This window comes from Dama dama, chromosome 11 (genome assembly GCF_033118175.1).
Source record: "Dama dama isolate Ldn47 chromosome 11, ASM3311817v1, whole genome shotgun sequence".
In the NCBI taxonomy this organism is placed as follows: Eukaryota; Metazoa; Chordata; class Mammalia; order Artiodactyla; family Cervidae; genus Dama; species Dama dama.
This window is the reverse complement of record NC_083691.1, coordinates 1,042,064-1,069,071: the sequence shown is the minus strand read 5'-3', so window position 1 is coordinate 1,069,071 and position 27,008 is coordinate 1,042,064. Positions and strand designations below refer to the sequence as shown.

Genomic DNA, 27,008 nt, shown 5'->3' with positions numbered 1-27,008 from the left:
GGGCACCTTCCCAGTAGGAGGTGTAGACAGAGGTCTCTTCCTGTTTAGGGTAATTGACACATCTGATAGGCGTGAGCGCTTCCCCCTAGCCTGAATCCATCTTCAGGTGCGGTTTCTGTAATTAATTCCACGTTTCCCCCTTTCATGAAGATCTTTTGTCAAAGTATCAGTGATCAAGAGTTGGGATCTCGGGACTTCCCGGGTCATCCAGTGCCTAAGACTCCGAGTTACCAGTACAAAGTGCCCAGGTTGGATGAGGTCTGGTGAGGGAAGTAGATCCCGTATGCTGCAACTAAGACCCAGCACAGCCGAGGAAATTAATTTTTAAAAAAGAGGAGAGGACCTCCCTGGTGGTCCAGTGGCTAAGACTCCGTGCTTCTGATGCAGGGAGCTCGGGGTCAATCCCTGGTCAGGGAACCGGCTCCCACGCGCCGCAGCTAAGAGTTCTCATGCCGCAACTGACACCTGGTGTAGTCAAATGAATAAATATTAAAAAACAAAAAGAAGAAGATCTCTGTATAGTGGTGTTTCTCCCTCAGTGCCAAGGACCTCCCCTAGTTGTCACGTCCCTCCTGTATTGGTGGTGGTTTAGTCGCTCAGTTGTTTCTGACTTTCACGACCCCGTGGACTGTAGCCTGCCAGGCTCCTCTGTCCATGGGATCTTCCAGGCAAGAATACTGGAGTGGGTTGCCATTTCCTTCTCCAGGGGAATTTCCCAACCCAGGGACTGAACCCGGCTCTCCTGTATTTCAGGCAGCCTCCTGCATTACAGGCGGGTTCCTTACCAACTGAGTCACCAAGGAAGCCCCACATCACTTCCCATTTTGGAGGGAAAGTAAACAAATGAGATAGACGGCGTTTGAGTAAGGAGTATAGTAGGGAGAACTCTCAGCGTTCCTTTTACAAGTCCATGCTTAGTTAAGGTTACGAGCACTGGGAATTACCTCAAAGTGCTGAACTAGCATCATCTTATTGAAAGTGAAAGTCACCCAGTTGTGTCCGACTCTTTGTGACCCCATGGACTGTCCATGGAATTCTCCAGGCCAGAATACTGGAGTGGGTAGCCTTTCCCTTCTCCAGGAGATCTTCCCAACCCAGGAATCGAACCAGGGTCTCCTGCATTGCAGGCGGATTCTTTACCAACTGAGCTATCAGGGAAGCCATCATCTTATTAGGAGTGTCATTTTTTAAAAAGTTTCAACAAACAATAAATGCAGAACTTAAGTATATCGAGCAGAATTAAAAACCACATAGTAGGGAGATCCCTGGTGGTGCAGTGGATAAGAATCAGCCCGCCAGTGCGGGGCACACGGGTCCAAGCCCTGGTCCGGGAAGAGTCCACATGCCACAGAGCAGCTCAAGCCCATGCGCCAGAGTGCTGCCACCCCGGACGCCCTCGGGCCTGTGCTCAGCGATGGGGCGAGCTGCTGCAGTGGGGGGCCTGGGCACCGCAGCCAGAGAAGCCCCGCACTCAGTACAAAGACCCAGCGCGACCAACACGCAAATAATTTTTAAAAAGTATACAATAAACCCAATTTGCTAGACAGTTCCAAATCAGGAGCCCAGAACTGCAGGTATCCAGCCAAATAAACGATAAAGACAGCTGGTTATCAGGTGATAGTGCTGTAGCCAATGTGCTTGCTCTTTAACTTTCTGTCCTTGGGTCTCTACTTCCCCAGAGGCTTTTACCCACTGAAGGAAGAGGAGTTTGCTGTTGCAGACACCTGCTTGCTCAGCAAGTAGTGATCACAGGTTCGCTGGCGCTCACTCCCATCCATGGGATGAAGGGTCTTCCTACAGAGGCAAAGCCAGAAACTCTTAATGCCTCCTGCAAAATTCTCACTTGAGGCCGTTACAGAGGTTTAATGGGACAGATCCATGTGAGGCTTCTCTTCAGTGACGCAGGGAGAGCGGGCGGTGAACACAGCAGGGCACGCTGTCCTGTCTTCTCAGCCACCAAGACAGGAGGCTGCCCGAGCATAGCAGCCATCCCCCAAACGTCCCCATGTGAAGGTGCATGCAGGGGGCATATGTACGTAAAGCCCCCACACGAGTGATGGAATCTATGAATTCCTTCACTGGCTCAGAGGCACTGACATTACTCAGCCAAGGTTCCAATAGGTTGTGGCTGTCCACTTTAGTAATTATGTTACCAGCAGAAGAGAGTGTGTGTGGAAAAGTCAAGGAGTTGCAATTCAGGGTTAGAAGTGTGACAGACCACAGGCCAATCCAGAGAACAAGGAGGGGAACTTGCTTTACAGGGAAAAGGGAGAGTTGGCAGGGGCTGAGATGACCAAAAAGGTGATGGGGGAACTAGGGTTCCGATGGAGGCCTCCCCTTGGCTGGGCCCCTATTTTTATTGGCTGGGCTGAGGGGTGGTTGAGGGTGCCCACGGGAGTTTCCTCCCTCCTGCCTGATGGTAAGGAGAGGCACCTTCCTGTCCGAGAGGTGCGTGGAAGCCTCTTCCTCTCTGGGGTGATTGGCGTCCATGGCAGGCACGAGGGCTACTCCTACAGGCCAGTCCGCACTCCAGCTTTGGCCGGCGGCCGCGGTGGTGATTTAGTCGCTGAGTCATGTCTGACTCTTGTGACCCCGTGGACTGTAGCCTGGCAGGCTCCTCTGTCCATGGGGTTCTCCAGGCAAGAATACTGGCGAAGTGAAAGAAAATTACCATAAGTTTGTTAAGGTCCATAAAGGGCATTCTTTGGTCACTTCTGAGTGAGAATAGATGGACAAATGTGGCTGGATTGTCTATTGAACATGACGACGAAAAAGGTTGATTGTGACAAAAGCGTTCTCAAATTTGCAGATATTAAGACTCAAAAACAGAAACTGGTCTATGATGTTATTCATTACTGTGAAAAGTGGATGTGTTGGAATATGCAGTCCCCTCTTTTTTGAGAAAAAACGTTAATGTAAAGAAAGTTTTGATCCATCACTTTCCCCTTTTCTGTACTGTTTATTGAGTGTATTTACTTTTCACTTTTTACATGACTGTCTACATGAAATTCAGCAAGACAGCGTTCCCAGCACTAGCTCTTCTTTTCAGGCCACTGTCATCACTGAATACTCTCGGTCCTCGGGAGAGGGGGAGCTGAAAGATCCATTGGGCATCCCCAGTGAGGACTGCAAAGGCCAGGTGTGTGGGAGGAGAGGGTGGGCTGTGGTCTCTGGGGGCAAGTGGCTGGACCAGGAGTGGAGGAGGCCGCCAGCTTCTCCAGCACACTGGCAGCCACCTCCTTCAGCTGCAGAAGGTAGGCCCGCCTAGACTGGGCCAGGTGCCAGGCCTCTGCAGGTGGTCGGGGTGGGGAGGGGGCCAGCAGGAGAGGGTGCAGCTGCCGGGGATGGGCCTGAGGTCTGTGGAAGCTAGGAGGGCTGGTGTACAGCTGGCAGAGCCAGGTTCACAGGTCCCAGGTCGGCTGTAGACTGCTGGATCCTGGACGGGAGGGAGCCCCATGGAGGAGGGTGGCTGTGGTGGGGCAGGAAATGTCGCTGCGGAGGGGTCCTGGGAGATCCCCGAGGGCCAGCCCCAGCCTCTCCGACACGGAGCTGCTGGGTCTGAGCGTGAGCAGAGCCATCTTAGGGTTTGCGGGTTCGAAGTGAGGCGGTGGAGCGAGTTCCCCACAGGTAGCAAGCAAGTGCGGGTCCTGGGCGGGAGGTCCCTCCGGCGTCAAGCGGCCAGGGCCGCAGTTCCTGATGAGGCCGGCAGAGGGCGCGCGCGGGCCGACCGCTGCTCCCCACTGAGCCCTAAGGGGCCGCTGCCCTCAAGGGACCCACTTCTGGGGGAGGACAGGAGCACGAGAGGCTAGTCCCACCAGGCGTGCGGGAAGGGCCGACTTAACACAGGGCAACCAGGAGAGAGACCTTCTCTATCTTGAGACCCTAGAGGGCCCAGGCTGTGTCCAGCGCCTGGGGAGGAAGGTAGCTCGTCCTGGCCACCTGTGGGCTGGTGCAAAGGCTCTGGGGCCAGATTGGCCTGGTGATCCGAGGCCGGGGATGGTCAGGGCAGCCCCGGCGCCTGTGATTCTGAACGTGAGATTGTCTCCCAGGTCTGCGGTTCTGCATATGGAGTGGGGTCCATTTTGTAAGATTGACTGAAGGGCGGTGGGTGTTGAGTGGGGAGTCTGGGCAGAGCTTGTTTCTAAGTGGGGGAATTTGGGGTGATCTTTGCCTTCTTGGTAATTTTATGTGTTTTCCAGAGCTTCCAAAATGACCTTCTGTTGTTTAAAACCAAATGTTTTTGAATAGGTGGTACCATAAAGTGGTTTAAAAACGGTGGGTGTTCAGAGAAATTGGCCCCTCCCCGCCTCCCAGCATGTCAATTACTTCCTCCTGCATCCTTCCCAACTCTGCGGAGAATACAAAATACAAACGGACATGTTTGTCCCTTCTCTGCCACCTCGGCTTACGGAGGACGCTGCACACACTGTCACCTCCATGCTCTGCACCTCGTCTGCGCCTGGGCGTGGGCGGCCCCGCTCCCAGACTGCCTGCTGTGAAGTCAGCTGCTGGACCTCACCACCCCCTTCTTTCTCCTTTTTTGGAGGAGGGACAGCGTGGGCAGTGTGCTTCCAGGCCGGGGGGCGGGGGAGCCCCTTGTGGCTGGCGCTGGGGCAGGGGAATTCTGGGCAGGACTGGAGGCTGGCCTTTCTGGAACCCCCTCCATCAGGTGACTACACAGTGAGAGTGAAACCAGCTCCTTTCCGAAGCTGTAGCCCAGGGGGGATCTTCAGGGCCGAGCTCTCAGGACAGGCAGTGGGCTGTGTCGGGAGGCTGGCTCTACCAGCTTCGGCCTCTGCTCCGGGGACAGCTTCGGGCACAGGGGGGCAGCCCACGTCCAGGGTCCCAAGTGGGGGCCCATGTTGACCCTCCTGCCTCAGGGCTGAGTGCTGTTCTCCCAGAGGCCCGGGCATAAAGGACGGGAGGTGAGATGTCCAAGGGCACCGGCCGTGCCAGTGAGGAGCGGAGGTGCCCCGGGCATTAGGAAGTGTCCTGGGGCGCTGATGGGGGCCTGGGAGAGGAAAGCCCAGGCGGCCAAGCAGGCGCCAGGGGCCGAGGAGGGGGCCTTGGGCAGAGTGGGAGGCGGCGGTAGCACCCGGCCTGGGGTCTGCAGGCCCAGTGAACGGCGGGTGGGGCCTGTCCTGCCTGCTCAGGAGAGCTGAGAAAAGCCAGGAGCCACAGCAGCATCGACCCGGGTCTGTAGCCGGGCCCACGCCTTTCTGGGGGGCACCGGTGCTGGACAGAGGCCCCAGGCCCCAGGCCCCAGCCCTCAGGGAGCAGGCAGATGACGCAGGTCCCGGCAGGGTCTGCTGGGGCTGTCCCGGCCACCTCCCGGATGGCTGCCTCAGAGGCTGAGTTTTGCTTTCTTTTTGGCAGGAAGGAACCTGTGTGGGAATCCCCTGCGTCGCCCGACGACCAGAGTGAGTCATCCCTTCCCAGCCTGCCAGGACCGAGGTGCCACCTTCCGAGCTGGTGACGGTGTGGGCTGGCTGCCTCTCCGTCAGCAGCCCCTCCCGGTCAAGGCTCCATCTCCCAGGTCTCTCCAGGGCGTGCTGCCAGAACCATGCACGCACGCACACACACACACACACACACTGTCAGTGTATCAATCAGTGTATGCACGGAGACCCTCTGAACTGGCAGTTTGAAAGATATGAAAGCATTCTCATGCTGGAAGCCTCTCCAGGACCTTCAAGATTAGCTCAGGCCTGTCAGTGCCAAGGGCTGCAGGCAGCCGCCTTCTGGGGAAGCGGGACTTCTGTCCAGGAAGCCTCCTCAGGAGGCAGGGTGGGCTGATGGGGCCCTGAGCTCAGCGCCTCTGTGCTGTCCCAATGCTGGAAGGGTGAGTGAGGTCTGAGCCTCCCTGGGGACGCACTGCAGAGGCAGATAAATGACTTCCAGACTTTACCCTGAAGAAAGAGGGGTGCTGCTGTGGGGAACCTCCTCCCTTTTTTGCTGCCCGTGGGTTCACATGACGGCCTCGGCCCCCCAGACCCTAGGAGGAGAGACCCCCTTACCCTGAGAGCACCATGAACTATGAACCTTGAGAGAAAGGCTCATGGAGCCCATAGGAGGGGACAGGGTGGGGGGCGGGGGGCAGGGGTGCTTGTGGCAAATGTTAGTTATGCAGTCCCGTCCGACTGTCTGCAACCCCACGGACTGTAGCCTGCCAGGTTCCTCTGTCCATGGGATTCTCCAGGCAAGAAAACTGGCGCGGGTTGCTATGTCCTCTTCCAGGGGACCTTCTTGACCTGGGGATTGAACCCAGGTCTCCTGCATTGCAGGCAGATTCTTTACTGTCTGAGCCTCCAGGGGAGTGGCAAACTCAGCCTTGTGGTTCACAGAGCTCGTGCTGGACGCAGGGTGGCCTCGCTGCTGCATGCAGGGCTGTGGTGTTTGGGACTGGGGAATTCCAACTCCAAGTCATGATTTATGCAGCATGATGAGAGTACTTCTGGATGCCGTGTGGATCATTTACATGACGTGGCTTCACAGCCTGCCTGGTTTCGTTCACTCCGTCCTTGGGCACTTTGCTTGGCTTCTGATGCTCCCCCTGGAGCGGGGGTGCCCAGTGTGCTGCGTGACCTGCCAAAGGAATCGTGCCTGTCCCTTCCTGCAAGATGGGGAGAGCCGTCCCCTTTCCCCCATGCTGGTGTCAGAGGAGACTGTTCTCAGGTCTTTAGAAAGCTGTGTCCCACAGGAGAGAATCCGAATCGTCCCCGCCCTCCTTCAGCAGATATGAAACGCGGTCCTGGGGTCGCACACTGAGGCAGTGCCCTGCCCCTCCCGACAGGGTCCTTTTGTTCTGGTCAAGACTGTGGCCTCCTTTCTAAATGTTTCCACTTGTGTGTCTGTAGGCCAAAGGTATGTATATTTGGTTTTGTTTGGTGGTAAAATTCACATAATGTGAAATTCACCACTTAAACCACTTTGAAGCTCACATTTCAGTGGCATCTGTACTTTCGTAAGGTCTGGCAACCGTCGCCGCTGCTAGATAGAGAACACTTCACTACTCGGAAAGGAGACCTCCCTTTAGGTCTTTACCCTGTAGACAGGAAGGAGGAGGAGGGCATGGCAACCCGCTCCAGTATTCTTGCCTGGAGAATCCCATGGACAGAGGAGCCTTGTGGGCTTCACTCCATGGGGTCGCAGAGTCCGACACGACTGAGCGGCTAAGCACAAGCACCCTTTAGACCGGCGGGGTCCGTTTGTATTTTTTCTCATGAATGTAACCTACTCTCGGGCCCAGCTCTGCGCCGGGACCCTGGGCCTGGGGTTGACGCTCCGTGAGTGAACAGCTACCACCAGCCCAAGGAGTCGTGGAGTCCTGCCCGAAGAGAGCCCGCGGGAGACTTAAGTACCCAAGGCGCGGCAGCCCCGCCCAATCGGCGCCCGCTGCGGCTCCCTGCGCGCTTCTGGTAGGCTCCAGTGTCAGTCCGTCAGGAGGCGGGAGGGGCGGGGACAGGGCCAACCAATCGGGCCCCGCTATGGCTCTCTGCAGGCCCTTGGTAGGCTTTTGTGTCAGTCCGTCAGGTGGGCGGGTGCTAATTAGGGGGCGGGGAGAAGTCTAGCCAGTCGGTGCTCGCTATCGCCTCCTGGGCGCCTCTGGTAGGTCCTTACAGCAGTCCGTCAGGCGGGTTCGGGGGCGGGTCGGCGGCAGCCGCGGCGGCTGGCTGGCAGGCAGTTCCGGGCGCGAGGCGACCGTTGGTGAGTCCTGACGTCGGGGTCGGGGTCGCGGTGGGGTCGGGGGTCGAGGTCTAGGGGCGGGGACGCGGGGTGGCGTGGCGCGCGGACCCGGGAGGCCCGGCGGGAGGCGCGGACGCCGCGGCGCGCGCGCCTAAGGGGATTTCTCGGGGCCGGAAACTGAAAGTCGGAGCGGGCCCCACGCAGGAAGGTTCGCGAACGGCGGGGCGTCCGCTGGGGCGGGCTTGGGGCCGGCGGGGTCGCCGCGCCTCGAGCCGCCCGCGAGTTTCGGCCGCTGCCCCCACCCTTTCCTGCCCCTCTTGGGGTGCGGACGGGCTCCCCGACCTCGGGGGCAGCCGCGGGCCCCTCCGCCTGCCCCGGCCCCGCTGCGCTTTGCCCTTGCCCGACGGTGACCCCGGGCCCGGGGGCGGGTACGGGGGTCCAGAGCGGAGGCAGCTGCGGGGGCGGGCGGAGCCCGGGGACCCGGCTCTGCCGTGTGTGCGTGGCCACAGGCTCAGTGGACGCCGAGCAGGCTCCCGGTGGACCCGGCGGTGGGGACAGAGAGAGCCGGGGACAGCTGCGCCCGTGACGGCCGCCGCTCGGCCGATCCAGAGACTGGCAGGGCAGGGGGTGTGCCGGGCCTCGCGCCTGGCCCTGCGTGACTCACGGGCTACATGTCCCCGGCGGTGGGGCCGGCAACAGCTTTTAGCAGCTCAGTCACTGACTTTAGGTGGAGGTCCCACCCGGCCCAAAAGTGTGGCTTGAGTTGTTTCTGTAGTTTTTAACAGCTTTATGGCGGTGTAGTTTGCATACCATAAAACTCCGTTATTGCTTGAATTTCAAACAAACTCCTAAGAAGTGCTTTTGTAAAGCCTTTTCTGAGGGGCAGTAGCCTCCTCACACATTTGGGCGTCTGACTGATTCTAACCCCCCAGCCTGGCCCAGCTCCCACCTCAGCCCGCCCACCTGGGGGCTGAAGCCCAGCCCCCCCGGGGCTGCAGCCCCCAAAGGCCGGCGCTGTGAGTGGAGCCTCTGTGCTCTCTGGTCCCGTTGTGGGGGACAGCTGCGTGGGCACCTCCTCAGACACCCAGGCTGCTCCACGGGCCCTTCGGGCGTCCCAGGCTGCCTTGTGCCCTGTGGCCGTGGCCTGTTGACTGCGGCAGCGGCAGGGCCGCTCACTGTGCCCAGTGTGGTGCGTGGCGCGTGGCGGGATAAGGTGAAGGTCATGTGTTTGCATCACTGATGCGGGCACTCTGGGGAACTGAGGTAATGGGTTGTCTCAACAGTGCTTGTGACCTGGGGCTAGAGCGGAGAATGTATAGCCATCACTGGGTGCTGGGGACAGTATTTTCTTGGGGGAAGAATAGACCTTTTGACTGGAGTCAGGTGTGGGCCCCTCAGCAGTGGGAGATGCCAGCCCACCTGCCAGCACGGTCAGCGCACCAGTGCGGACTGGGCACAGCCTGGCAGGTGGGTTTCCACGGCAGGATGGCACACACACGGGCAAGGGGTGGCGGGTCGAGAGAAGAGAACGCAGAAGAAAATGACCTGCAGGCTCCATGGATCATGCGTGGAGTGGGGGGCACACATTCCTTCCATCCTCGAGTCCAGACTTGGGCTCGATGCCCTGTCCTCGAGGGGTGCTAGGACTGCTCCTTCCAGGAGACGGGTGGCTCCCTAAAGGTCTCCGTGTGTCCAGGGGGAGGGCGTGTCACTGTCCCATGGAGGGGCTGTGTCTCGGGGGAGGGACGGAGGCAGGCTCCTAGCAGCAGGGCGGAGACGGCAGGCCCGCAGGTGGTGGAGAGGCGTTCGGGGCAGGTGTTCTTGTGGACTGGCTGTGGTTTAGGGACGTGACTACACAGCAGCGGTGGGGGTAGGAGGTGAGTAGCAGGGATGATGCCGTGCGGGTTCCAGGATTGGGGTGCCCTGCTCTGGAGTGGGGTAGGGCCTGGCTGGGCTAGTCAGGGGGGCAGCACAGAGGAAGGGCCAGACCCAGGCGTGGGAGTCGGTGGCCAGTGGGAGCCTGGGGAGCAGGGACGGCACTCATAACCGCCCGCACATGCCTGGGTCCCTCCTCCCTACCGCCATGCCTGCGATGCCCCTGTGCCCAGGAGAGCAGGGGAGGGCTCTCTGGGAATCCGAGAGCCTGCTTGGGCAGCCTGGGGGGTCTGAGGGAGGAGCCAGGTCCCCATCATGTGTTTAAGGGGCTGGGGAGGCCCTGTGGTAAGTCATGTCACGGTGGACGGTGGCCTGGCCCAGCAGTTGCAGTGTGGTTAGGTTCTGGATGCTGGGGTTTTTTGGGGTGGAGGTTGTTGGGTCTTCATTTCTGCAAGTGGGCTTTCTCTGGGTGCGGCCAGCAGGGGTGCCCTAGCTGTGGCTCCAGCGTGTGGGGTCTCGTTGCCACTCAGTACTTACGGCTCATGGGCTCAGCTGAACCCGTGTCCCCTGCGTCGGCAGCTGGATCCTTAACCACCAGACACCAGGGAAGCCCTGCTTCTGGATACGGGTAGCAGGCAGAACCAGTGGGTTTCCTGACCCACTGGATGTGGGACTGAGGCCTCGAAGAGGCACAGTTGCTCCATCGTCATTACCGTCTCCCTGTCAATGGCCCAGTTTTTTTTTTTTTAATTTTATTTTTATTAGTTGGAGGCTAATTACTTTACAGTATTGTAGTGGTTTTTGCCACACATTGACATGAATCAGCCATGGATTTACATGTGTTCCCCATCCCGATCCCCTCTCCCGCCTCCCTCCCCATCCCATCCCTCTGGGTCTTCCCAGTGCACCAGCCCTGAGCACCCGTCTCATGCATCCAACCTGGGCTGGTGATCTGTTTCACCCTTGATAGTATACTTGTTTCAGTGCTATTCTCTCAGAACATCCCACCCTCGAATGGCCCAGTTTTTAATAAGAATCTGGGTGCGTTGGCGGCACGAGTAGCTGTGAGCGGGCGCTGCGAGACGGGCGGGTGTAGTGTTTACTCCTCTTGTCTGGTGTCAGAAGTTGCCGGGTGCTGAGTTGGTACCCGATAACTTGGCATCACGTTGAGCTGGAAAGAAGGTGACGTCGTGTAAACGGGACTGCTCACCTGGGGCTGTGGTCCTGGGGGCCGCACTGCACACCGTGTGCAGATGTCAGTCCCTGACTCTGGCCTGGGGAGGTTTGTTGTGCAGGCGGCTTAGACCCGGGGGGTGGGGGCCCAAGCATTGCAAGCAGCAGGGGCGGCTGTCAGTGGGAGCATGGATTTGGGGGAGTTCAGTCCCTGCATTGGGGCATCCCAGAGGGAGGTTCTTGAGTTGAACCCCGTGTGTCTGCTGGCGACAGGTGGCCCCCCAGCAGCCGCCTGTTCGACCCTTGATGTGATGTTGGTTTGGGCAGCAGCTCGCCCTTTCGAGATGACTCACTGACTCCCACACACCGGGTGAGGACGGTGGGCCCAGCTGCCCAGCAGCCTCGGGCTCCGTTGGAGTCTGGGTGATTTCCCACAGGGACGGCCCTTTCCACAGGTCCTCCTGCTGTGCACGCAGGTGGGACCTGGGCTTGCGAAGGGGTCCTGCAGTGGAGGAAATGGCAAAAAGCAGTAGGTGCCAGGCGCCCCCACCCTCCTAGGGGCTGCAGCCCACCTGGGGGCTTCTTTTGTGTTAAAACCCATTTCTAAGGTTGCCCTGCCGTCGTCAACGTTATGAAGCAGGGTTGTTCTGGATAAATGTGCGTGAGTGTACCATGATTAGGGATTTCACCATCTTTTTTGGATTCTTTGGGAATACAAGCTCCATCTCTTTATTTTAAAAATGAGATACTTGCACAGCAAAGTGTACAAGTGCTGAGTGTACGGCCAGACACATCTGTGTCCACGCACACAGCCACCGCTCGCCTCCTGGAAGTCCTCCCCTCCGTAGCACTGACCGTCCTACGTGGAAAACTCTGTTCCGCTACTCACAAGGTTTCTTTTTTTTTTCCACAAGGTTTCTGACTCCAAATGTGTGATTTTTCTACACCAAACAGTTCTCCATTTCTTTCTCTTTTTTAATTAATTAATTAGTTTCCTTTTGGCTGTGCTGGGTCTTTGTTGCTGTGGGGGCTCGTCTCTCGTGCCGGAGGGCGGGGGCTGCTCCCTCGGGCTCCCGGGCTGCAGGGCGCGCAGGCTCAGTAGCTGTGGCTCAGGCTCTGCTGCCCCACGGCGTGTTGGGATCTTCCCGGACCAGGGATTGAATCCGTGTCTGCTGCATTGACAGGCAGGTTCTTCACCACTGAGCCACCAGGGAAGCCCTCCGTTTCTCGATGGACGCCGACCGGTGTCCTGGCTGCCTGGAGTCAGCACAGGCCCCCCCCGTTCAGGGCTCGGCCCCACACAGCTGCCCCCACTGCACCTCTGATGGCAGTGGGCAGGCGAGGCCTCCCGTACTTCAGACTTGCTGACTGTAAATTGAGGTTTTTCATGACCCCTCCTTGGGGTCAGTGATTTGCTAGCAGAGCTCTGAGAACTCAGAGAATCTCTCAAGTGTCAGCCCGCTGGGAGAGACGCCCAGGCCAGGTACGGAGGTGGGGAGGGCGGCCATACCCCCTCCGTGTGCGTCCCCGTGTCCAGCTAGAAGCTGTCCAAACCCCCTGGTTTAGAGTTTTCTAGAGGACTCCACTGTGAAGGCATGCTTGATTAAATCGTCAGTAAGTCATCTCTAGTTCCCCTCAAACCCGCCCCCCCCCCCCCCACCCCGGAGATGGGAGTGGTGGTGAAGGGGCAATCCGGCCCCAACGCTCAGGAAGCCCTGGGGGTCTGGGTGCTGCCAGCAGGGAGAAGCCCCAGCGCCTGCTGCCTCAGAATCGCCCCAGGGCAGCCACCTCCCAGCTCCTTCATCTTCTGTTAGCTTTGCCTGTCCTCCAACTCCCTGTAACTGGAGTTATTCTGTAAGTAATTTTGTCTAGTAGAAATGCCGTTTAACAAAATGTCACTTTGTTGTGTAAAGTTAATGCGTTCCTGTCTGGAGCGTATTTTGGGGTGTGGGTTAAGCGCGAGGCCAGGGCCGGGCGCACGGGCGCATTCCTCCTTGTTTTTTACCACCTTGCTGGAGAGAAGTCAGGATTCGGAAAATAAACTGGAAGCTTGGCAGGCCCAGAAGGGGTTTGGTTCCAGGTTGGAGGCTCCTGACACTTGACCCCTGACATCTGTCACCCTAAGTAGAAAGGCCGCCGCCCGCCCGCCTGTGAGCGCGGGTGGGTGCAGTGCGCGCCAGAGGGGCCCGAGATGTCTGGGCGGGCAGCTCTGCGAGCAGGTGGTTCGGGTGGAGCCTGGGCACGAGCTTAGAGCCTCTGTGGTGTTCCTCGTTACGATTCTTTTTTTTTTTTTTTAAGTTCTACTAGTTTATGGCTACCAACCCATCTCCCTGCGCCCTCATACCCGCATGCTCGGTCATGTAACCCATGGACTGCAGCCTGCCAGGCTCCTCTGTCCATGGACTTTACCAGGCAAGAATAGCGGAGTGGGTTGCCATTTCCTTCTTCGCTCTGTTACAGTTAAGGGTTACAGTGCATTTATAGATGTGACTGGAATGAAATATTTAAGGCTGTAAGCACTGAGGCCTCCCAGGGTGCCCTCGCTCTGGGCTGGGGAGCTGTGACTGCTGAGGGGGAAGTGAGGCCTGCAATGTGTTGGGGCCTTTTCTCTCTTTATTGCTCAAAAAAGAGACTGTTTTGTGGTTCTTTAGCGTCCAACAGGAGTTAAGTCCATGGGTTAGTGAAATGAGCTCCATCTGCCACAGGAGGTGTGGTCAGCCAGCTGCGTTTGGGTGGGAAGCCGCCACAGGCTGACCGGGCGAGTCAGTAAGAGCCGTCCGGTGTTTGCTGAGCATCCTATCGGTCGCCGCCTCAAGGCGATGGCTGGGCCTGAGGAGTGAGGACTGTGGTCTCCGTTGGATGCAGGCTGGGCGGGCTGGCCTGGGAGAGGGGCCGCCCCATGGGGGGGGGGGTGCCTGCTGCCTCAGCCTTGGCCCCCGCGTGTTCGAGACCGGTGTCCTGCCTCAGACTTCACCCCCACAGCCCAGTGGCCTCGGCTCCTGGTGACCGCACGTGTCCCCGGACCCACGCTGATGCGCTGTGCTCTCCCCTAGGGCTTGGTGGGGTGCGGCGCTCATGGCTGCAGCCAGCGTGACCCCTCCCAGCTCCCTGGACCTGCTGCAGCCCGGCTTCTCCAAGACCCTCCTGGGGACCAAGCTCGAGGACAAGTACCTGTGCTCAGCCTGCAGGAACGTGCTCCGCAGGCCCTTCCAGGCGCAGTGCGGCCACCGCTACTGCTCCTTCTGCCTGAGCAGCATCCTGAGGTGGGGCCCTCGGCGGGGCGAGGCGGGCGTCCCCCGGGGCAGTGCTCCTGCTCCTCTCCCGGGGCAGTGCTCCTGCTCCTCTCCCGGGGCAGTGCTCCCGCTCCTCTCTCCCGGGCCAGTGCTCCTGCTCCTCTCTCCTGGGCCAGTGCTCCCTCTCCTCTCTCCTGGGGTCAGTGCCCCCGCTCCTCTCTCCCAGGGTCAGTGCTCCCGCTCCTCCCTCCCGGGCCAGTGCTCCCGCTCCTCTCTCCCGGGCCAGTCCTCCCGCTCCTCTCTCCCGGGCCAGTCCTCCCGCTCCTCTCTCCCGGGCCAGTGCTCCCGCTCCTCTCTCCCGGGCCAGTGCTCCCGCTCCTCTCTCCCGGGCTAGTGCTCCCGCTCCTCCCTCCCGGGGTTAGTGCTCCCGCTCCTCCCTCCCGGGCCAGTCCTCCCGCTCCTCCCTCCCGGGCCAGTGCTCCCGCTCCTCTCTCCCGGGTCAGTGCTCCAGCTCCTCTCTCCCGGGTCAGTGCTCCCGCTCCTCCCTCCCGGGCCAGTGCTCCCGCTCCTCCCTCCCGGGTCAGTCCTCCCGCTCCTCCACATCTCTGCTGGGAACCACGCAGTCTGCCGGAGCCGCAGGCTCGCAGCCCTTTGCACCGGGCGCCCATGTCCCTGAGGGCTTGGGGGCGGGGCAGTGGCCGGTCCTCAGGAGGACAGTGTCCCCGGTTCCCATGTCCGCGTGTGGGCTCTGCGGGCGCACACGGCCCTGTGCCTGCTGGCTGCCCCGCTTGGTGGCCGTGGGCACGCCGGGGCCATGGGGTGGGTCTGGCGTCCGGCGGGCTGCCCGCCGCGCATGGCAAGCTCACAGGCCGCTCCCGCCCCAGCTCCGGGCCCCAGAGCTGCGCCGCCTGCGTGCAGGAGGGCATTTACGAGGAGGGCGTCTCGATCCTGGAGAGCAGCTCGGTGAGTGAGCCGTCGGCGCTGTGCTGGCTGTGTCAGGAGGGGCGGCCTGGCCCGAGGCTGGCGGGGGGCTCACCCGAGGGCCGCTCTCTCCCCAGGCGTTCCCGGACAATGCTGCCCGCAGGGAGGTGGAGAGCCTGCCGGCAGTCTGTCCCAGCGAGGGCTGCTCCTGGAAGGGGACCCTGAAGGAGTACGAGGTAGGGGCTGCCTGGCGCCGGCTCTGCCTCCCCCAGGGCAGCGTCGGCTTCCACGGAGGAGAGGCAGCTGCCGCTGGGGTGGCCGGACGCGTGGCCGGGGGCGGGGAGCTCGCCATCTGTGGCCATTTCCTGGGGTGGCCGGGGGGCAGGGAGCTCGCTGTCTGCGGGCGTTTCCTGGGGTGGCCGGGGGATGAGGAGCAGCGGTGTGCGCGGGGCCCGGCTTGGCCCAAGCGCCACACGGGCGAGGAGTCAGCCTTCTCGCTGCTGGGCTTGTGTTGTCCCCTCGCTGAGTGTGTTCTCGCTGGAGGACGCAGGAGTGGCCTGCTTGTCAGTCCTGGGGTCACAGGAAGGCGTCTTGACGAGGTGCCAGCGACAAGGGCAGTGGCTGGGTGTGTCTCTTGTGGGCCCCTCTGGCAGGTTGGGGCACCTGTGTGCCAGCCTCCCTCTGGCGGCCGGGCCTGCCGCCCTGCCGTCTCCTTGGGAGCCGGGCCAGGGCTCGCGTGCCGCTGGAGGCTCTCCTCTGCGGGTCGCCCACGCGAGCTGTGCCCTCAGCACTTCCCGGTGGCCGGGTGCTTCCCGCAGAAGACGGGGTCCCCACGCTGTGGTGGGTCATACCCCGGGCTAGGCCTAGTCTTGAGAACGGGAGCCTGCCCCAGGCTGCAGGGGGAGGGGCCTTGGGCCATCACGCCGAGGCCGCTCTCAGCCTTGGGGTCTGACGAGGGGTCTGAGGGCGGGGAGTGCGACAGGGCAGGGTGGCCGGGCCCAGCCCGAGGCGACGGGGCTCCTGTGTGTGCGGGGCCCGGGGGAGGCCTCGGGGCCGTACAGCCCCCCTGGTAGGCTGCAGGGCCCCTGTTCTCTGCACAGGGCTGCCCGGACCACAGAGCAGCCTCCCAGCAGTGGGGTGTGCGGGCTGTCCTGAGTTTCCACCTGAGGGCGGGGCCCGTCGGCCCTGGAGTGGGGATTCCGGGTCCCCAGGGCTCCTCTCTTCCTGCTCCTGGCCCTGGGCACTGCCCAGCGGTGTTCCCTGTTGCCCGACTCGACGTTGGCTTCAGGTTCTCGGGGTCTGCCTTTTGCCAGAGCAGCTTGTCTGCGGCTGTGGGGGAGCCTGTGGTCGGGTGGACAGGAGGCGTGCTCTGCTCTGATGAGGCACCAGGCCTCCCTGTGCCCCTCCCGGGAGCGGGCCCCCAGTCCCTGGGCCACCGGGGGGCAGAGGCACAGACGGGGAGCCCATCTGTGGGCGGGCCTGCCCTGTTGCTGCCTGGGGCTGTCCAGAGAGGAGGCCTTGGGGCAGGGTCTCCCTGGGAGGCTGGGGGACGCCGTGATGCTCTTTGAGGGGACCAGAGGTCCCTGGGGACAGGTAGAGTAACCCCAGCTCCCAAACCCTCGGGGCTTGCTCCTGCCTCCGGCTGGCAGTGCAGGTGGCAGCTTCGAGGGCCTCTGGCCGAGAGCCTGGGACCACAGCCAGCCGTGGGCCCGCTGGCCCTACAGGCATGCGGGCTGGAAAGTCCCTGGCTGGGCCTGGGAGCTCAGGAAAGTCCCCGAGGGGGTGGTCATGTGGGAGGCGGGCCTGCCTGGCCTCTGAGTGCAGCCTCTGGTGCAGGCATGACCTGTCACCGGCTTGAGAGGCCACTGCAGACAAGGCCGCCTCGGTGTGCGGGCAGCCCCCTTGCTGCGTGGGGGCCCCGCCCTCAGCCCTGCGCCAAGACATCTGCCCTCTAGCTTGCTCAGAACTGGGGCCGTGCTGGGAAATGCTGGGGCTGCAGCTGAGCTCCTGAGAGTGTGGAAAGATGGGGAAAATCCTGTATAGCCTTTGAATAAGCTTTTCCCTTGCAGTGATGTCTAGCGTTTTCTAAGAACCCAGTGAGATAACGTTCCAGTTCAGTCAGAAGATGGTGCAGCGCCTGCCAAATGCAGGTGGGGGTGGCTGGGGGCTGCTGTCTAGAAGTGGGACTCAGGGAACAGCAGGGAGAAAGGGCCTCGGGCTTCAGAGGAGGGTCCGGGCGGACCTGGGTGGGGACCAGGCTATGGGGCCGTCGCAGCTGAAAGGGGCGCAGAGCGGGCATGCTGGCCCCTGCCGGGGCGTCCAGAGTTGAAACGCCTGAACATTTGGTTTGAACTCTGGCTGACGGCGTGTTTGTTGATTTCTCCATGCCATCCGAGAGGAGTGGAGCTGACGGAGCCGGCCCGGCCCGGCCCCTGAGCGTGTCCCTGCTCCGGGCCCAGGGGCGGCCGCCGTGGAGTGGGGCTGGGCTCAGCCAGGACAGGCCTTCCTCTCTGGGCGTGGCCGGGCTGCCCCGTGCCCAGCCTCCGGCGTTTGCAGGGATCAGGTCCAGGTGCCCCGGGCGCTGCCGTCCGTGCCTCCGGAGCCGCGGGCGCGTCTGAGGCTCCTGCCTGCTTGTGGTTTGCCTTGTGCTCAGTGCGGTCAGACCAGAACCCTCGGGGGAGCTGGGGTGCCCTGGGGCTCAGGGACGTGCCCCCGGGCGTGCCTGCAGGGCGGCAGCCCCGGGGCAGGGGTCCCTCCGGTCTGCTCGCTGCACCCGGCATCGTCCTGCCCACCGCCGCACGGCCCGTCTGCGTCCCGGGGCCCAGCCTCCGCAGCAGCGTCCCTGACGCCCCCCCGGCCGTGTGGGGCTGCCTGGGGGCTGCATCCCATCTGATGTGCACTCCTGGGGCGGCGTGGAGCTGGGGTCCTGGGGCACCCCGGCTGCCTGGAGGGGCCCCCCATGCCGAGTCTCTGGGGTGCTCCTGGGGTTCTGCTTTCCCCGCGGCCAAGCCTGCTGCGTGAGGTGGAGGCCGTGTGTGCACACCGCCCTGGACGGTGGGCGACGTGGAGGCGGCCTGAGGGAGGCTCCTCCTCCTTCGGGGTCACTGTGGCTGACCGCTGGGGCACCCAGCCCTGCAGCCCAGAGCGGCCCGCGCCTGGCAGGCGCCCGGCCTGCGTCTCCACCGAGTGGTCGTGTTGACGTGATGTGGATTGGACTGCAGTTTTTATAAAACGATCGCACACAAAGCATCATGTCCCATTTTCTGCTTCCTGCCTCCTCCTGCGCCCCTTCCGGCCAGGTTTCCTGACGGCTCTCCCGGTCTCTGCCTGTCCCCTGGGCCTGCCACCCCGCCCATGCTTTCTCACTTCTCCAGCCGCCTCCGCCTCCCCACTCACCCCGTGGCCACCCCAGCGCCCGGCAGGCCCGGCTCTCACGGCCGCGGCACAGCACCCGCAGCGTCACCTCTCCTGGGACAGCCTGGGCCTGGCTGATCGTTCAGAGCCCCAGGCTGGGACCCCGTGTCCCCGGCCGCCTCACCCGTGGCCTCAGCTGCAGGAGGGCGAGGGGAGGGGCCTCTGACTGTCCCCTGGGCCGCGGTGGCTCTCCTCTGCCTTTTGTCCTCTAAGAGCCTGTCCCTCTGCCTCCGTGCCCCCCTCACTGTCCCCTCTGTGTCTGGAAGGTGGGGCTCCGCCAGCTGGACCTGGGTCCTGACCTCTGCCCTTGAGCAGGGGTGCCGGAGTGAGTACTGGGGTCCCGTGGCCCGGACAGAACTGCGGCTGCGGCCAGAATCCCGCCAGCGGCCTGCTGACACCTGCTCCCTCTATTGCCAGAGCTGCCACGAAGGACACTGCCCGTTCATGCTGACTGAGTGCCCGGCGTGTAAAGGCCTCGTGCGCCTCGGCGAGAAGGAGCACCACCTGGAGCACGAATGCCCGGAGCGGAGCCTCAGCTGCCGGCACTGCAGGGCGCCCTGCTGCCCAGCCGACATGAAGGTGAGCGCGGGGGCGGCACGTGGGGCCGTGTCTCCCTCCCTCGGCCTCCTGGCGGTTGGACGGGCCTGGCCCCGAGCCTGTGGATGCCCTCCGCGTGCGCCCGGACGGGACTCTGATGGCCAGACGGGCCTGGCCCTGAGCCTCGGATGCCCCCCACATGCGCCCAGACGGGGCTCTGATGGCCAGACAGGCCCGGCCCCGAGCCTGCGGATTCCCTGCACGCCCAGCTGGAGCTCTGACGGCCGCCGTGCCCCTTGCAGGCACACCACCAGATCTGCCCCAAGTTCCCCCTGACATGCGATGGCTGCGGCAAGAAGAAGATCGCCCGGGAGAAGGTGGGCGCTCTGGGGCGGGGGTGGGCTCCGTGTCCCCCCTCCCACGGCATCGCCCGGCGGCTGCGCCCTCGGCCCGCGGGAGCGGGGACCTGGTACTCGGGCGCTCCGCGCTGTGCTGGGGCTCCCTGTGCCCTGGGGTCCCGGTCTCTGAGGGTGGGACGGGGGGAGGCAGCTCTCGCCTGCTGCTGCAGCGCATGGTCTCACAGACCCCTTTCACGTCCCTGCTGGCTGTGCGGGGAGCTGACCTGTGTGGCCAGCTCTCTCCGGCCCTCTGCTCTGGGGGGAGGATGCGAGCCCTGTGGCCTGTCCTCGGGGAGGCGGCTGTGGTGCTTCTGACAGAGTCTGTCTGTCTCCTCCTCCTTTGAGCACTTGGGGTCGCTCTGTAGAGCTTGTTCGCAGGTGTGCTGGGCCATCGCGGTGTTCCAGGCCGAGGACTGGGAGGCGAGTGCGTTCTGGGCGCTTGGGGGCTCGAGGCCCTCCCGGGCTGGGAGGGGGCCCCGTCCCGCTGCGCCCTGCTGGCCTCGGTGCCTCAGGCCTGGTCACACGGGGCGAGGACTGCATCCCAGCTGGTTTCAGGTGGTGACGCTCGGGTTGTGAGCATGACCGAGAGCTTTTCTGCCTTGAGTGTCACCAGCATCCCCCCCATTTTTTTTAATATTGGGGTGTAGTTTGATCCCTGAAGGAGGCCATGGCATCCCACTCCAGTATTCTTGCGTGGAGAATTTCATGGACAGAGGAGCCTGGCGGGCTACAGTCCGTGGGGTTGCAAAGGGTCAGATAGGACTGAGCCACTCCCGCTAACTCACCGCTAGCCTTAGAGCCCCAGGGCTGTAGACCGGCTGGCGGGGAGGCAGCAGGGCTGCTTTCTGGGACTCGGAGGCCTGCGCGGGGAACAGAGGCTCCGCGGGTGATCTGGGATGTCCCTCAGCCTGTGCTGGCTTCAAGCACACACGTGGCTGAGTTTGCACGTGTGCGTGTGAGCATGAGTGTGTGGGTGCCCTGCGGCTTTGGGAGCACCTTGCTGGGCTTTGTCTGGCCTGAGTGTGCAGAGGCCGGTGGGGTGGGTCCAGGAACCCTTGCTCGGACTCTGACCTGGTCGGGGCTGCAGGGGTGAACAGCCGGAGCAGAGGCGGAGCGGTGTTGACCCCAGCCCCGTCAGTTTCAGGACCACGTCCGGACGTGTGGCAGATGTCGAGTCCCGTGCCGATTCCACGCCGTCGGCTGCCCTGAGATGGTGAGTCCCAGTCTGCAGCTCGCCCAGCTTCTGGTTCTCAAGCAGAGGCCCTTCTGGACACATCTCCCCTCTTGCTCCAGCCCGGCCCGCGGGTGTCCTGGCTCTGTCGACGTCCTCCCGGTGATCCCCAGTGCCCAGCCTTAGCCACCCCGTGGAAAGGAAGCCCAGCATGTTGCCCCCTCCCCCCCCCGCCCCGGGTCTGGCCACACCCCTGCCCATTCGCTCACCTCACTTCACCTGGCTGTTGGCGGCCACAAGCCCCCATGGTCATCCTGGACCTGCCTCCTGTCTCATGTCCCGGCCAGTCTCTGGACGAGCTTCTGTTCTGCCCAGATAGCCCCCAGCCCTCCCCCCCTCACTTCTGTGGTCTGCATGGCCCTGCTGTGTGATCCTGCTCCAGCCACTGGCCCAGCTGTCCTCCGGCACGCCGGCTTTCTCTGGACCTTGAACCCACCTCTCTGCAGCCGCGGCTGCCCGCTTCTCTGCGGCTCCCTTGGGTCTGGGCAGCCCCCTGTGCGCGTGGCCCCGGCCCTCCTCTCTCACATGTTCCGTGTCCCCGAGGGCTGGGTGTGTGTAAGCCTGACCGGTAGAGACGGGCACCCCAGCCCTCTGCTCTCGGTGGGGGCAGCCTGCTGGCGGTGCTGTTACCTGCTGACTTGACGTCGCTGGATCTCAGCACCTGCTTTGTTTTTCTGCGGGTGAATGAGGGTGGGGCCCCTTCCGTCCCCTTGGTCTGTGTGTGCCTGCCTGCTTCTGGACACTGCGGTGCTGGTTATTTCGTGGGCCCAGGGGCTGTTAGCGCCAGCAGAGGGGCCTGGGGCGTGAATGGCTTCTTCCCGGCCCTCGGAGGGTCACGTCCTGTTGACCTCGTGGCTCCAGCAGCAGCCTCGGCAGAGCCTCCACGTCAGGCATCCGAGGTTCCCGCACGCTAGGCCTCATGTGGAGCTTCATCCGTTTATTTGTGCTTTAGGCTTTCTTAGTCCTTCTGACCCTCCACACTCGCTGTGGAGCTTTGGAAGGGACGTGGCTGCAAAGTCAGGTCTGTGCGGGGGGACTGCCTGAAGGTGACCTTCACCCCTGTCCCGAGCCGTGTGGCAGTGTCTATAATGGTTCCTCCGGCAGCTTAAACACGAGTGAGGTGCGTAGGGAGGTCTGTGTCTCGAGGACAGGGCGAGTGCAGCGTCGGGCGTGGCGCTGGCAGCTCAGGGTTGGGCCTCGGGCGCCCCGCCTGCCGAGGTCCAGGCCCGGGGCCTGGCGGGGCTCAGCGCTGTGTCCTCGGCAGGTGGAGAGTGAGAAGCAGCAGGAGCACGAGGCGCAGCGGCTCCGGGAGCACCTGGCCCTGCTGCTGGGCGTCCTGCTGGAGGCCGGGCGGCCCCCGGGGGACGGCCGCCCGCTCCTCGGCCAGGGCGAGGGCGCCTGGGAGGCCAGCACGCCCTCCAGGGCAGCGGAGCTGCTGCAGAGGTGCGAGGCCCTGGAGCGGAAGACGGCCACCTTTGAGAACATCGTCTGTGTGCTGAACCGGGAGGTGGAGCGGGTGGCCGTGACGGCCGAGGCCTGCGGCCGGCAGCACCGGCTGGACCAAGACAGGATCGAGGCCCTGAGCAACAAGGTCCGTGCTGGGGGCGGGGCGCGTGCCCCCAGTGCCCAGGCTGCCTCAGACGGGCCGGGGGCCGCGGCGTGTCCGAGCCAGGACTGGGTGGCGCCTGGCTGTCCGGCGGGCTCCCTGCTCTGCCTGTGCCTGAGCAGAGCCCCCCGGAGTCCCTTCTCCGACGGGGCAGAGGTGGCCGCGGGGATGTGCTTGCTGTGTGTGTGGGCTCACACACAGGCTTCCTCCTGGGTGGGGGCCTCGGGGGCACGGAGCTGACCCGCGACAGCTGAGCCCCGCAAGGCTGAGGCACTGGGCGAGGGGCCGTCCTCCTGAGGAGGGGAGACAGGCCTGGAGGTCCTCACAAGCTCGTTCGTGCCAGGTGGAGGTTGGTCTCCGTGGGCCGGCAGAGGCCCGTCCTCATGGCCCCACACCCCCAGGTGCAGCAGCTGGAGAGGAGCATCGGCCTGAAGGACCTGGCCATGGCCGACCTGGAGCAGAAGGTCCTGGAGATGGAGGCGTCCACCTTCGATGGCGTGTTCATCTGGAAGATCTCGGACTTCTCCAGGAAGCGGCAGGAAGCCGTGGCCGGCCGCACACCCGCCATCTTCTCCCCAGGTGCTCTCCCGGGCCTTCCCACCCCCACCCCTGGGTCGGGGTCGGCTCCAGGCCTGGCTCCTGGCTCCGCACCAGCCTCCCTTACATGGCCGCCTCCACTGCGTTCAGTCACCCCTCCGCTCCTCTTTGGACGGGAGGTCGTCCGGACCGGAAGTGGCTGACCTTGGCCCTCAGCCCAGAGCCTTGCGAGCTGTGCGTTGACCTGGCCCGAGCCTCCCGGCTGGCAGCGAGGCCAACGTGGGCTCACGTTCAGGCCCCCTTTCTGAGCGCTCTGTGTCTGTCTGCGCCGGCAGCTGACCCTCCTCGAGCCCGGGCTCACCCCCGCCCCCCGCCCCGCAGCCTTCTACACCAGCAGGTACGGCTACAAGATGTGCCTGCGCGCCTACCTCAACGGGGACGGCACCGGGCGCGGCACGCACCTGTCCCTCTTCTTCGTGCTGATGCGCGGCCCGCACGACGCCCTCCTGCGCTGGCCCTTCAACCAGAAGGTGCGCGGGGCTGCCGGGCGGCGGGTGGCGTCCGTGGCTGCTCGGCCCCACAGTGCGTGGAGGGCTGCCTCAGAGAGCTTGTGTGCAGGGCGGCGGGCAGCCGGGCTGAAGCGGGGACCCGGGTCTGGGTCAGCACGGAAGTGAGGGGACGTAGCCCCATGGCCCTCGCGGAGGGCGAGGTGTCCCCGAGTGCGGGCCGGGGTCCTGCTTCTCCCTGGAGAGCGCTGCTCCTGGGCTGGGGCAGCTGGGAGCTCCTGAGAAAATGCCCACGAGGCGCGTGTCCTCAGAGTAGCCCCATGGCCCGCGGGCCGCGCGCCAGCCTCGGGTCTTTGTCAGCAGACAGGGCAGGGCAGAGACAGACAAGCCCGGCCGGCCGCGGGGTGTGACGCCCCCTCGCCCCCGGGTGCTCTTCCAGGTGACCCTGATGCTGCTGGACCAGAACCACCGCGAGCACGTGATTGACGCCTTCAGGCCCGACGTGACCTCGTCGTCCTTCCAGAGGCCGGTTAGCGACATGAACATCGCCAGCGGCTGCCCGCTCTTCTGCCCCGTCTCCAAGATGGAGGCCAAGAACTCCTATGTGCGTGACGACGCCATCTTCATCAAAGCCATCGTGGACCTGACGGGGCTCTAGCCGCCTCTCGCACAGCGGGGCCCCGCGCTGGGTGGGCTCTGCTGAGCTGTCCTGAGGGGCCCGTCCTGAGCGGGGCTGGGCTGAGGGGCTGTGCGTCCCTGCTGGGTGTGCCCCGCAGGCCTGGAGCCCTCAACCTGCAGCAGGGCGGCCGCGGCGAGGAGCCCGGGAGAGGAGGGCCGGCCTCGGGCCTGGCTGCCGCTCGGAGGAGAGCCCTGCTGGGCCAGCCTGACCAGGCTGCACGTGGCGGGTGCCCCGTGTCCCCCACCCTGCGGGGTGTGGGGGTGGGCCCAGCCCTGCCGAGACACGTCAACCTCCCCGTTGGCACAGAGAGGCGAGCTCAGACCCTCGGCGCTCTGCCAAGTGCTGCCCTGGCTCCGGCCTTGGGGGCAGCGACCCTGGCCATCTCCCGAGTGTCCCGAGGCTCCTGGACACCACGGACCTCGGGGAGGTCAGCTGTTCTCCTGGGAGACTGCTTGCTGGGCGGCTTCCGTCCTTCAGGCCTTGCCAGAGGCTGCCGTGGAGAGCGGGGCCCCCAGGCCTGCAGAGTGCTGGTGGCTTTGTCTTGGGGGGGGGGGGGGGGGCCTGACGTCATGTCACCACAGGAGCAGCCGTGCCCGCCCTGGGGTCCCCTCGACAGCGGCAGAGCCCAGGCGGCCTGAACATGGGGTGCACCTGGTGGACCCTGGTGGGGCCTCAGCCCTGGGGGCCCCTGGCCGGGCGCAGGTCCTGGCCGCTGGCTGTCCACACCTGGGACTGGGAGACTCGGGGGCCAGGTCCTCAGAGACCTCGTGACACTGGACACCCTCAGCGTCGTCACCGTCACTTCTCTGGTTCAAGAAGTTAAAACAGCAGAGAAGCAGACAGAGTGATGAACTGTGAGCCCAGAGTTAACACGTGTACACGTTTTGAATTATGTATTTTAATTAAAAAGACGTTGCAGAAAAGTGGAGTCCTGCTTCCCTCCCTCGCGCTGCCTCAGCTGGCCAGGGCGCTGCCCTTGCCCATGCGGGCCGTCTGCTGTGTGCGTGTCCTGTCTGTCTCCCGGTTTGGTCTCCCACACGTGAGACGCGTGCACCGGCTCCCCCGCGGGGCCTCGTCCTCTGCCCCAGGGTGGAGGCCTGGCGTGCTGAGCACGGCGGGTGTGTGAACGCCATGCCCCCCATCTGTTGCCTCCCCACTCCGCTCCCGTGGGCACACGCTTGCCCGTGCCCGGCGGGGCATCCCCACCGCCCTGCGTCCCGTCCAGCCCTGCGCACAGGCCCGCAGCTCCCGCAGGATCCCTCCTGACTGGAGGAAGCACTCAGGACCTGTACTTGTTTGTGCCACTGTGGTCGGTGAAGGAACATCCTGTATGTGTCACATTCACGGCCGATAGTCGTCATGGGTTGTGTCCCCCAAAAGCTAGGAAGTACTGTTTCTCAGTAACTTAGAACATGACCTGGTTTGGAATGACAGCCTTTACAGAGAGAAATTAAAGGGAGGCATTAGGCTGGTCTCAATCCCTCATGCCCAGAGTCGACGCGCAGAGGGGAGAGCATGTGCAGGTCGGAGGAGCGTGCCGCGTTGAGGCGGGGTTTGGGGGGAGGTGTCTGCGTCCGGAGCCCCAGAGACAGTGGGTGAACCCAGGAAGAGCCCGGAGGGCACCTCCCTAGCAGCGGCCCTGCCAGCCCCATGAGCTTGGACCTGAGCCTCCAGGACTCGGAGAGGATCGGTCCTCCGTTTTAACCGTCCCGGTGTGCGGCTCAGTGTCTGGGCCGCCTAGGAAGCCGCCGGGGAGGGCTGAGTTGTGTGTCCGCGGCCTCTCAGACACGAGCGCCTGGCCTCTCCGGTGGTCACTTTTGACGCGTCTCACTTTCTGCCGCGTGTGTTTTGAGACTGCTGTTAGCTGCACACACGTGTGGGATGGTTGTCTACTTGATGAGTCGGCTGCCTCGGTAGACATCGTAACTACCTCTTTCTAGTCAGTCGTCAAACGTGTTTGGAGAACTTGGGAGAGGGCTTCCCGTTGCTGCTGCTGCCGCCTCCTGCTCACGTTCTGTCCTTCCTGTCAGGAGAGCTCCTCCACCAGACCCGATGGAGTGGATCCTTCTCACTGGAGACCCAGCTCCAGGCTGTCTCCTTTTGCCCAGCACTCAGAAAAGATTCACTGCTTCTGGGACCTCCCTGGCGGGCCAGTGGCTAGGATTCTGGCCTTTGACTGCCGCGGCCCGAGTTCAATCCCCGGTCAGAAGCGGAGGTCCCACAAGCCAAGGCGTGCCCCCCGGAGTGCTGCTTCCACGGCCCCGGGTCTCGGGGAGGAACGCGCAGCCCCACACGCGGTGCCCAGGGGTGAGCCGCGTCTCCTCTCTGCTGTCAGCATCCTCCTGTCTTCAGTTTTCCCCTCTGATTCCATGTGTCTGGACGTGTGTGCTTGGCCCTGAGTCCTCCTGCTAAGCTTCTTGAATCTGTAAGTTTGTATATTCCACCAAATCTGCAGACATTTTCAGCCGCTACTTTGAACCGCTTCCTTCTCCCCTCGGGCTGCCGGCGGCACAGCCTCAGACCCTCACTCGCCTTCACCTGCTCTCCTTGCTGATCTGTCCTCAGTCACGGTCGCCGGCTCTCCTCTGACTTCATCCCGCTGTTGAGTCTGTCTAGTGAGTTTGTTTCTTTGCTGAGATGTTTCTACCCTGACGTCTGTGGCACAGCGTGTGCGATGCTCGCTCAGGTGTCTCAGCAGCCGCCACAGTCCGTCTGCTCACGCTGACACGCTCAGCACCTCAGGGCGCTCTTTCCCGCGGTTTTGTGAGAGCCAGCTGTCTGTGCGTTAGACTCTGGATACAGACTTCATCTGGTCTGGGTCTGGTTAGCCTCAGGCCCATGGCCCCACTGCAACCTGTGGGCTGGACCCCACCTCTGCTGCGCCCCCCACGCCCTCCTCTCTAGATGGACCCCATATGTGCCCCACCAGCCCTGGCGGGGGGACGCAGACCCTCCTCTCTGGACAGGCCCGCGTGCACCCCAGCCCTGGGCGGGGACGCAGACCCTCCTCTCTGGACAGGCCCGCGTGCACCCCCAGCCCTGGGCGGGGACGCAGACCCTCCTCTCTGGACGATCCCCCCGTGTGTGCCCCCAGCCCTGGGCAGGGACACAGACCCTCCTCTCTGGACGATCCCCCCGTGTGTGCCCCCAGCCCTGGGCGGGGACGCAGGTGCTGCTCTGAGTCACCAGGCCTTGGGGCAGCCCCACCGCGG

At 63.2% G+C, this 27,008-nt stretch overlaps 1 protein-coding gene across 2 annotated transcripts; it reads left to right on the top strand.

Moving 5' to 3' along the window:
* Positions 1 to 5,397: 5,397 nt before the first annotated feature.
* TRAF2 (TNF receptor associated factor 2) lies at positions 5,398 to 24,719 on the top strand. Of its 2 annotated transcripts, none has more exons than XM_061154150.1 (11): positions 5,398 to 5,420; positions 13,788 to 13,997; positions 14,852 to 14,930; positions 15,026 to 15,124; positions 18,720 to 18,881; positions 19,142 to 19,216; positions 20,376 to 20,450; positions 21,733 to 22,059; positions 22,476 to 22,653; positions 22,993 to 23,141; positions 23,557 to 24,719. In XM_061154150.1, exons 2-11 carry the CDS (start codon positions 13,810 to 13,812, stop codon positions 23,773 to 23,775), a joined length of 1,551 nt encoding a protein of 516 aa, XP_061010133.1. In that variant the 5' UTR covers positions 5,398 to 5,420; positions 13,788 to 13,809; the 3' UTR covers positions 23,776 to 24,719. The 2 variants fall into 2 exon arrangements, with proteins under 2 accessions (XP_061010133.1, XP_061010134.1); XM_061154151.1 differs by lacking the exon at positions 5,398 to 5,420 and adding an exon at positions 7,640 to 7,707.
* The last annotated feature ends 2,289 nt before the right edge of the window (positions 24,720 to 27,008 follow it).

Excerpts from the sequence above, each read along its gene's own strand:
- TRAF2 (XM_061154150.1), top strand. The coding sequence starts at position 13,810 with ATGGCTGCAGCCAGCGTGACCCCTCCCAGCTCCCTGGACCTGCTGCAG. Across the intron at positions 14,931-15,025 it reads CGATCCTGGAGAGCAGCTCG|GCGTTCCCGGACAATGCTGC; the intron begins GTGAGTGAGCCG and ends CTCTCTCCCCAG. Across the intron at positions 23,142-23,556 it reads GCTGGCCCTTCAACCAGAAG|GTGACCCTGATGCTGCTGGA; the intron begins GTGCGCGGGGCT and ends GTGCTCTTCCAG.